The 11,057-nt window shown below is 44.2% G+C and overlaps 1 protein-coding gene across 1 annotated transcript in view; it reads left to right on the forward strand.

Annotated features, from left to right (window-relative positions):
• ALK (ALK receptor tyrosine kinase) overlaps positions 1 to 11,057 on the forward strand; it is a 970,895-nt gene that overhangs the window by 921,257 nt on the left and 38,581 nt on the right. The window contains exons 14-20 of the mRNA XM_027850364.1: positions 207 to 305; positions 1,012 to 1,164; positions 1,945 to 2,049; positions 3,193 to 3,379; positions 5,556 to 5,646; positions 5,788 to 5,852; positions 6,853 to 6,982. Of these exons, the coding sequence (XP_027706165.1) occupies positions 207 to 305; positions 1,012 to 1,164; positions 1,945 to 2,049; positions 3,193 to 3,379; positions 5,556 to 5,646; positions 5,788 to 5,852; positions 6,853 to 6,982 (830 nt within the window). The remainder of the gene's footprint in view (positions 1 to 206; positions 306 to 1,011; positions 1,165 to 1,944; positions 2,050 to 3,192; positions 3,380 to 5,555; positions 5,647 to 5,787; positions 5,853 to 6,852; positions 6,983 to 11,057) is intronic.

The raw sequence follows: 11,057 nt of genomic DNA on the forward strand, positions 1-11,057 counted from the left end.
CTATACTATACTATACTATACTATACTATACTATACTATACTATACTCCCTGCCTGATGTCAGCTCCCCTCAGGACCCTGGGAAAGATGTTACCTGTTTGCTCTGGCTAGCATGCTATGACTTATGGATGTGTGTGTATATATGTCTGTGTTTGTGTGTATCATGATTCCCTACCCAGTGTTCAGCTTTTCTCTGGTTTGCTACAGGGGGTAATGCAGCAGTGAACAATGACCCCGAAGTGGATGGGGAGGATGGGGTCTCCTTCATCAGTCCATTGGGCATCCTGTATACCCCGGCTCTGAAAGGTACCCCCCTCTCTCCCTCCCAGAAAGCAGCAGTCAGGTCCCTCCAGACCATAGCGCCAGGCCACAATTGGGCCTCAGGACAATATAGATCCATGGTGTGCTGTGTTCTATGGTCACATGATAAGTGATCCACTTGCAAATAGGAAGCCCCCACACCTCCAACCCAGCTAGTTCAATCAATCATTAATGTGTCAGGCACTGCGTTAAGCATTGGATATACAAAAAGAGGCAAAAACAAAACAAAACACTCAGATCCAGCAAGAATTTCTTAAGTAATTACTACATGCCAGGCATTGTGCTAGGCACAAAGTTAAAAGTGGAACAGTCTCTGCCCTCAAGGAGCTTGCATTCTATACATACACACACACAAACACACAACCATTTCAAGACTCTCACCAAGACATCTATGATTCCTTCACCACCCACCAGCCCACCTAGACAAACGTATGCCTCTTCTAGACAACTTCCCCTCAAATAACGTAGCCCTCCACTTCATGGAGTGATGCTACTGAGGGGAACATAGGAAACAATGTGCAGATAATCCACAGAAACCACGTGAAGAAGAGGAGAGCTGCCGAAAGCCCCAGGTCCACCCCATCAGTGGAACCCCTGGGTGTTGGTAGATGCTCGGAGGGGTTGGCGGGAGAGCCATCCTCCCTGGCGCAGGCTGATGACGGTGTTTCCTGACCCTCCCTTGTTCCCTCAGTGATGGAGGGCCACGGGGAGGTGAACATCAAGCTTTATTTGAACTGCAGCCATTGTGAGGTGGATGAGTGCCACATTGACCCGGAGAGCCACAAAGTTATCTGTTTCTGTGAGCATGGCACAGTGCTGGCTGAAGATGGGGTCTCTTGCATAGGTGAGAAAGCCGGGGCCTGGGAAGCTGCTGGGCAAGGGGCTGGTCCCACAGTTACTCCCCTGCACTGTTTCCTTGCCCCGCTCCCCCCTGGGAAGAATGGAAACAACTGCTTGAAAACAGTATGGAGAGAGACCTTAGCTGGTCATGGATCACAGCAGGAGTCATGCTCAGAGGGACCTTAGAGGTCGCTCAGTCCCACTCACTCATTTTACATTCAAGGAAACTGAGGCCCAAAGTCACATAAGTAGTAAGTGTCAGAGCTGGGTCTCAAACTGAAGTTTCTTGTCTTGACTTGCAGTCCAATGTATATTCAGTCCTTTAGTGGTATGGAAACAACTGAGATTATCACCTGGTTAGCAATAAATAATTAGTTAAAATAGGAAGCTATAGGAAATTGGTATTTTCCTTCCCCATCTTATCCCTCAGTGATTACACCCTAGATGATCTCCCACGATGGTGGCCTCCCTAGAGATGGCATTCTGCTAGTTGATGGTTTCTGCTAGGCCTTCCACCCCCAATTGAAGTAAGGGCATATTTCTTGTGCCACTTGCTCCAGGGACAAAAACCGATTGTTTGGGCTCTTTATATAGATAGAACTTTGATTCTGCTCCTAAACTGTCTCTCTGAGCTCATAAAAGGAGGAAAATGTCCTCTTCTGAATGTGCTGGATAAGGAAGGAATGAAGAATGTTCCATGGGTGGGGGATGAAGACAGAAGTACCCTTAGGGTAATTCCAGAGTGGAGGCAGTTCTCAGTCCCTCCTCTTAATCTGTCTTCTAGTGTCACCCACCTCTGAGCCTCACCTGCCTCTCTCTCTGATACTGTCTGTTGTGACCTCTGCCCTGGTGGCTGCCCTGATCCTGGCATTCTCGGGCATCATGATTGGTGAGTGTGCTGGGGCCTACTGGAGGCAAGGATTGTGTGGTGTGTGATAGAGTTGCCAAAGAAATAGAGCCTTGCTCTTATGAAAGGTGAAGCTTCTGAGATGCTCTCAGGGTGATTTAGACACCCTTGATGGTGGGAGGGCAGAAGTACCAAGAAGGGGCTTCATTCACCCCTATAGCAGCTTGGTTGCTATAATTATGGAGCCTTCTTCTTCATGGAGAAGGAAGAGATCTGTCCTCCCCCAGTCCTCGACCTACCACTTGTTGGTAAATGTCTGACCAGTTATCAGTCCGTGCCTTTCCAACTCAAGGCCATTTTCAGGTGATTTGCTTCTAGAATTCCCTCAAAAATCCACTATCACATTCCCCTTGGGTCTCCTCTTGTCCAGGCTGAGCCTGCCCAGTTCCTTCAGTATCTTCTCATTATGCTATGGCCTCAAGGTTCTTCACCATCCTGGCTATCCTCCTCTGGATGCTCCTCAATGTGTCAGTGTCTTTCATATGTTGCCCCCAGTAGCAGATGGGGAGGGGGGTGTGGAAATAGATTCAGAAATAAAAGTGATATAAAAACAAAAAGGTAACAGTTTTTAATGCTTAAAGAGTGGGGGAAAAAAACTGTGATACCAAGAACTGAACACAATAATCCAGAGGGGATGTGACCAATACCTGGTCTTAAACATCATGCCCCGATTCATGTACCCCAAAATTACATGAGCTTTTCTGGTGGGTGAAGAGGTTATGTGACTTACTCAGGGCCACACATATTCCATCCATCATCAGGCCCATACAGAAGCCTTTTTTTCAGCACCTTCCACATCCTGGGATTCCCTGGTATAACCTTGAAACCCCAAGGACACCTCCATGACACAAAGGATCACTGGCATAGGTCTTTAATGGAGAAATCGGAGTAAGTGTCAAGAGCTCTCAGAGTGGACAGACACCGTGCCCCTCTGTAGCTTAATACTCCTCAGGGTATTTCAGCAGGGTGCTACTGTGTTTGGATTCTCATTCCTCTTGCTAACACATTAATGCAGTCTGTGATGGACTTCTCAGCAAGATGCATCAGAAATGGCCCCAGAGCCTTGATGGTCCTTTGGCTGTGCCCAGTAAGCCTCCAGCTGCGTGGGTTTGTCTCTGTCTCCAGTGTACCGCAGGAAGCATCAGGAACTCCAGGCGATGCAGATGGAACTGCAGAGCCCCGAGTACAAGCTGAGCAAACTGAGAACCTCAACCATCATGACTGACTATAACCCCAACTACTGTTTTGCCGGCAAAACCACATCCATCAGTGACCTCAAGGAGGTACCTCGGAAAAACATCTCCCTCATTCGGTAAGTCCCAGTCCACTCTCTCTCTGACAGCCGGAGTCTAAGACAAGGGTAGCAGCATGCAAGATGGCGGAGCTCAAGATAGCAGAAGGAGTTAGAAAACCTGGGTTCAAATTCCAGTTCTGCTAGTTACCACCTTTGTGACCATGAGCAAGTCACTTATCAACTCTAGGCCTTGGTTTTCATCTGTAAAATGCAAAGGCTGGATTAAATGATCCCTGTGATTCCTTCCAGCTCTGGAGTTCCGGACTTGAAGTCAAGAAGACCTGGGATCAAATCCCAGTTCAGATGCTTACTCTCTATGTGACTCTGGATCACATAATCTCTCTGTGCCTCACTTTGTTCATTTGTAAAATTAGGGGGTTGAATTCAGCGCCTTCTATGATACTTTTCTGTGCTGAATCTAAGATCTTGTGTATGTCACGGAACTGAAAAGTTTCAGTGGAATTGGTCTGATGTTGACTGCCAACAGGGTTGAACTCTCATATTCCCAATGACTTAGACCTGGCAGAAAAGTCAGGTAGAAGTAATCTAATCAAGCCCCCTCATTTTAGGAAGTTTTTCTAAGAAATGATTAGGCACTCCCTCAGAGCATCTCACACAGCCCCTACAGGAGGGAAGGATTTGATCTAATCATTCTTTCTGTTAAAAAATATACTTCTGCTGCTTTATATAATTTACGGTATACCCTTCACAATTCCAAAGAAAGCCAGAGGTTTCATTTTTAGACTGTTTTCACTACACATTTTAAAGTAGTTCTCAATTTTCACTTTATATCAGCAAATTGAATGAACATTTGGTTATCATACTTACCAAAGCTAATAAGAGCAGATAACTTTCAAGTCATTGAGAGGTAAATTAGTTCTGACTTCACAATGATATCTGGGGAGAAATTTTTGTCCTGTAGTATTATTAGGAAGACAATAGCTGTTATCAATATTACTGATATTACTGGTGGGCAGGCCAGTAGACCTGGGTTCGAATCCTTTATGACACTGGGCAAGTCAGCCTTTCTGGGCCTCAGTTCCCTCATCTTAAAAATCAAAGGGTTATACTAGATGTGGTTTTAAAACCTTGTCCAGCTCTAAACCCCGTGATTCTGTGAGGAAAGCCAGGCTCAGAGATGGGGTCATGGAAGCCTTTCCCTGCTGTCCCAATCCACAAGACCCAGTGTCAGTTTAAGGCAGGAAGTGGAAAAGGTAATTTCAAGGCTGAATGACCACATGTCAGGTATGATGTAGAAAGGATTCTTGTTCAGGTATGGGATGTGGCCTGTGAAGTTCCTTCCAATTCTGAGATTCTGTGATCTGTGAAAAACAAACACTATTTTCTTTTATTTAACTTTAAAAATGTAATTATTCTACCTATTTTTCTTCAAAAAATTATGTGTACTTTTAACAAAATAAGTCTATGTATTTTAAATTTTTTTTAACTTTCAATTCTAAATGTGAAATGTATGATTTTTTAAAATAGTATTTCAAGCTAGTCAACATGAGAGGCTTGTTATGAAGTAACTAAAGTCTCCTCACACATAAATACATTTGAAAAGAAAGATGAGCTTTCCTGCTTTTTCAGTTCACAATGATTTCTCAGTTTGAATGAATGTATTCAAAAGAAGCAAATCTTTTTTCATGCCTATAGAAGGATCTGTTTTTGTTAAAACCAAGATTATCTCTTCCATCTTTTGCAAATATAGATGTTAAGAGATGGGTTCATTGATGATTTTCTGTAAAATTTCATCATTAAACAGCTACTGCTTGTCTTTGTTGTTGTTCAGTCAACTCTTCATGACCCCAGTTGGGTTTTCTTGGCAAAGATACTGGAGTGGTTCACCATTTCCTTCTCCAGCTCATTTTACAAATGAAGAAATTGAGGCAAACAGGGTTAACTGACTTGCCCAGGATCACATAGCTACTAAGTGTCTGAGGCCAGGTTTGAACTCAGGTCTTCCTGACTCCAGGTCCAGTGCTCTATCCACTGTGCAACCTAGCTGCCCTATTGCTTGTCTGGTCCATCCTAAATCCTCTAATACTATACATTATATATTCCAGAAAAACAATTACTGGATAATCATGTTGTAACCAACTGCTTAAGCCCATGAAGGGGACTTGCATACCACCTGCGAATCTACCAGCAACCTGCCCCTGGTTCATCTCACTCTTTCTTCTGCTTTGTCCAGGGGTCTGGGCCATGGTGCCTTTGGGGAGGTGTATGAAGGACAAGTGTCTGGAAGCCCCAGTGACCCCAGCCCCCTACAGGTGGCAGTTAAGGTAAGGAATAACCAATATTCCCATGTGACCTGGGATATCAAGGTCTGAGTCACTCCTTCTGAAAAGTACATCATCTGTCACTCATTCTGACTTAGAGCTTTCCCTTCTCTCTTCCCTCGCCCTTTCTATGTCTGCATCCAGACGCTTCCAGAGGTGTGTTCGGAACAGGACGAGCTGGATTTCCTCATGGAAGCATTGATCATTAGGTAAAGTGGCCCATCTTCTCCTGAGGGAGGAGCGCAGAGAATCCCCCCTGGAATGGGGAAGTCTCAAAGGAAAGGTGGTCTTCACATCCTCTGGGCATGCTCTCCCACCGAAGTTTAGAATCTCTGACGGCAGTAAAACTCTCCCCAGGGAAGCGGGAAGAAATTCCAGTAGTGTTATGACCTAAACAGCCAACCACCAATTCCTATTGATAAAGAGAAGCTACCATGTCCCTGCATACCACCTCTGTCCCCTTCTACTTTTCTATGATTTTTCTATGATCTTGAAAATTCCCAATAATCTGGAGAAAGATCCTTCATCCCTTCATCAGACTCAATATAGTAGACTTTTGGGGGTCACAGTAGACTCTTATATGGGTGGGAAAGTTGAGGAAAGGCATTAACTAGACTGATCTCTCGAGGTTACTTCTAAATACATGACAATAAAAGGTCATCATCTCAACCAAGCATCCCAAATGCCCTGTGGTTCTTGGGATTCTCTGGAACCCCAAAATTACTCTAACCACCTGACTCTAGCTGGACCTTACCTGGGCTACTGTTGCCCCAAAAGTGACTAGTTTTATGTATTCTAGAGATTTCTCTTTAATAAATGTGTAATTATTTTAACAAAACAACCATTGTATTTTAAATTTTTAATTGCTTTAATTATAAATGTGGTCTGTTTTTCAAAAATATTAGGATGTTTCAAGCTGATCAATATGAGAAACTTAAAATATTGGGTTATAAAGCTAAGTCAAGTCCATGTGCTCACAAATAAACAAAAAAAAAGAAAGAAAGATGAGCTTTCCTGCTCTTTCAGTTCATAAATGATTTCTCAGGAAGAACTATGAATGAGATGAGGAAGGGTAGAGCAAATGGCTAGTTACTGAATGGCTGTTGCCTCAGTCACACTGAGACCTGTTAATGAGTGCAGTTAGACAGCTGAACAAGTCTCTATTTTATCACAGCTAACTTTTGACACTCCCTTCTTTTTCTTCCGCAGCAAATTCAACCACCAGAACATTGTTCGCTGTATTGGGGTGAGCCTGCAGGCCCTGCCCCGATTTATCCTCCTAGAGCTGATGGCTGGAGGAGACCTCAAATCCTTCCTTCGGGAGACTCGCCCTCGCCCGGTAAGTGAGTCTGATGGGTAAACAGTGTGACAGATGGTATAATTGGGATGGGACTGAATGATCTTGAAAGTCAGTGCATGCCAGCGGTTCAGGACATAAGGGAAATCAATTGATGGCCCGAATAAAGGGAATGACCAGAAAGGAATAACTGGACAATGGTAATAGTCAAAGTATACAAAGCTAATGCAAAATTTTCAGGCTTAAGTTAATTAACTAATTAACTTTTGGACTAATTAATTTTTAAATATGGTCTAATGGGACGAGAATTGGGCTAAGAGTCAAAAGACCTGATTTGTTATCTGAGTTCTCAGTCAGTGACCCCGTAAGTCTCCACAAACCAGATTTAGACCTAATTAAACCAAGGATTTAGGGTTAGAAGAAACCTGAGAGACTGTCTAATCCAACTCTTTCATTTCAGCCCTAACCTCTCTCCTCACCTCCAGTTTCATTCACCAGCTGACATTTAGCCATCTTGAACTGGATGTCATGTTTTACTATTGCCGTTCAGTCATTTTAGCCATGTCCGCCTCTTCATGACCCCATCTGGGTTTTTTTGGCAAAGATATTGGAGTGGTTTGTTATTTCCTTCTCCAGTTCATTTTACAGATGAAGAAACTGAGACAAACAAGGTTAAGTGATTTGCCTAGGGTTATATAGCTCTTAAGTGTCTGAGGCCAGATTTGAACTCAGGAAAATGGGTCTTCCTGACTCCAGGCCAGGTACTCTATCCTGTTTTTTAGCAGCTCCTTTTAGTATCACTTTTTAGAATAACTAATATCAATAACTGGCATGTATATAATGCTTTAAAGTTGGCAAAGCATTTTATATAAGTTATCTCTGATCCTCAAAATAAGCCTGTGATGTTGTTCACTTGTTTTACAAATGGGGAAACTGAGACTGGGAGAGGTTAAGTGACTTGCCCAGAATCACACTGCTAAGTAAATATCTGAGGCGTTATTTGAACTCAGGTTTTCTCAACCCTAAATCCAATACTCTTTGCATCTACAATGCAAAGACATTCTAGCAGTGGGTAGTATGACAGAAAAGAGATGGTGGGGACATACAGTCAACAAGCACTTATTAAGTACTTCTCTGCACTGGGCACTGTGCTAAACACTAGGAATAGTAGACAGACAGTCCCTGCCCTCCAGAAGCTTACATTCTAATGGGGGAAGACATCACACAAAAGAAAGATGGAAAAGGGGGGCAGCTAGGTGGTACAGTGGATAGAGCACTGGCCCTGGATTCAGGAGGACCTGAGTTCAAATCTGACCTCAGACAGATAACACTTACTAGCTGTGCGACCCTGGACAAGTCACTTAACCCCATTGCCTAACCAAAAAAAAAAAAGATGGAAAAGAAGTAAGTTGTCAGGCAGAAAGCAGCATACCTCCTTCCCAACCTGGGGGAAGATGAACACCCTACACCCAGTCTGCCAAAGAAAATACTTGAAAATTGCTACCCTATGTGGACTCATCTACCTGTGAGAGCTTGGACAAGTCTCTGTCTTTCAGACTCAGCTCTTCATCTGATCGGAGCAGATGACTTCTAAGATCCCTTCCAATTTTAAATTTATGATCCTATGAATTGAATCAAATTGAATTGGTCATGAAAAAAATGATAACTTGTAAATTCTCCAGGCATTGTTCATAGACGACAGGGGATTCTTTGCAATAACTACACCACCATCCAGGCTAGGCTTTATATCCTGGGTTCAGTTGCCTTTAGTGGTTTCTGTTAAAGTTAGAATTCCCCTTCCTCGACTATTGTATCCTATTGTTGTTGTTGTTATTTGTCCTTCCTTCTCTAAGAGGACCAATGACATCAAGGAGGTGATGCCATGACTTGCAAGTGAATTGGATTTAAGTGAAGAGGGGCTGTGCAAGGTCACCAGCCTCACTGTTCTCTCCAGAGTCATCTGGGTCCAGTGGCACAATAACAACCACCTCTGGGAGAATTCCCCTTCCTTGGCTATCCTATCCTATTGGTGAGCCCAGTGAGCCCAGAAGCAGACCTCTTTCCTGAATCTAAAGGGATGTATTCAGGTGACAGTCACAGATATGTCTGAGAAGGCAAGGGGAAGCTGGTGGCCCCAGGGGTCTCCAGTGGTACGCAAGAAGCCAAGAAGAGATCATTTCTGCTATCGCACCCAAAGGAAAGAGGGCTGCATATTAAGCAAAGAAAAAGTCATGGGGAGCTGAGATTTGCTGCTACAGGCTCATAATTGACTACGAATAGGAACTAAGCCATGTGGGCCTCAGCACAAGGTCTGGAGCCCATGATGCCGCAGCTACCTCCTTGCTGGCAAAGAAGTCAGTCTCCTTTGATGATGAAAATTGCTTCGGGTATTTTTTTCTCTAAAGGATTCATCACCTACAAACCATCCTTCTAATGAGGATGAGAACAGCAGCCTGCAGGCTCACTCCTTTCTCTCCTCCCCCACCATCTTTCCTCACCCCAACCGTCCAGGCCAATAGCCACCCATGCCAAGCTCTGACCTCAGACAGCAGGGGAAGGAAGGAGCTCATACAAGGTCCAAGGTCAAACAAAAAGTGTTTGGAAGGGAAGAGTCCGTTAAGTGGTGGCTTTTCAATGTCAATGCCCCATATACTTCCTGAATTCTTCATCCCCTGCTCCTCTCTTCCTTCTCTACTTCACCCAGTCAGTCAGTCAACCAGCCCGTATTTAAGCACAAACTATGTGCCAGGCACTGTGATGCAAATAAAGGCAAAAAAAAACCAAAAAACCAAAAACAAAACCAGGGTCCCAGCCTTCAAGGAGGTCACATTCTAATGGTCCAGACAGTATGCAAACAACTATGTATATGCAAGATATAACAGCTAATAAAAATAATAGCTAACATTTATATAGTGCCTACTATGTGCCAGGTGCTGTGCCGATCACTTTACAAATATCTCTCTTGCTCCTTACAACAACGCTAAGAGATAGGTACTATTATTGCCCATTTTGCAGATGAGGAAACTGAGGCAAATATGGGCTAAGTGATTTGCCCAGGGTCACTAATCAGGTCTTCCACTCTCTGGTCCTCCAGGGTGCCACCTAGCTTCCCTGAAGCTGTATACATATAGTGTAAATAGGAGGTAGTCTCAGAGGGAAGATACCATGGGAGGGACTGGGGAGTACAGACCAGGAAAGGCCTGCTGCAGAAGGTGGCATTTGAGTTTAATGAGGCAAGGGAAGCCAGGAGCCAGATCTTTCCCACAGAACTGATTTCTCCTTTTTCCATAACATTATTAGCCCCTCTAGTCCTTTCTTTCCTCTCCTCCTCCTCTTTGCCCTCTGGTTTCCCCTCCCCCTCATCCCCCTCTTTTCCCTCTTCCCCCTCCCCTTCCCCCCCTCTTCCTCTTCCCCCTCCCTCTCCCTCCTTCTCCCTTCTCCTCCCCCTCCCCCTCCTTTCCCTCCTCCTCCTCCATGCCTTTGGTCCCTCTTCACTTTCTGAGCTGATTCAGTCAATCTAGAGACAGCCCATGTAACTGAGCCATCCCGAAGGGACCAAGGGTAGACTGCTTCCCCAAGGGACTGATGCTGATTTCCTGACTTCCAGCTTGGCTCCTGAGGTCTTAAAAAAAATCCTCAAGACCAGGGAAGTGACAGATATGGCTTGAAAAGGACTTTTTCAAATCTTCAGTGGAAAGAACAGGGGACATTTTAGCCTGCAGTAGAATAAGACTAAGGGGGATCACGGTGGCTGCCTTTAAATATTTCAAAGGCTGTCATGTGAAAGAAGGATTAGGCTTGTTCTGTTTGGTCCATAAGGGCAGAATCAGGAGCAGTGGGGAGACATTGCCAAGGAACAGATTTAGGCTCAATGTCAGGAAAAAACTTCCAACTTATCTTCCTTAAAGGCAGGGACCTTCTAACTTCTTGCTTTTTTGTATTCCCAGCACTTAATAAATGCTTATTAGCATTATTAGCTAGGGATATATTGGAATCAGCTTCCACTCATTCCCAAGAGCCAATAGTTAAATGTTCAGTGTGAGCATTTATACCTTGGAAATCAGGCAAACATTACAGAATCACAGAATTTTGAATTGGAAGGTATGTAAGTGATTCT

Source organism: Vombatus ursinus, unplaced genomic scaffold, assembly GCF_900497805.2.
Source record: "Vombatus ursinus unplaced genomic scaffold, bare-nosed wombat genome assembly UNPS02009062.1, whole genome shotgun sequence".
Classification (NCBI taxonomy): domain Eukaryota; kingdom Metazoa; phylum Chordata; class Mammalia; order Diprotodontia; family Vombatidae; genus Vombatus; species Vombatus ursinus.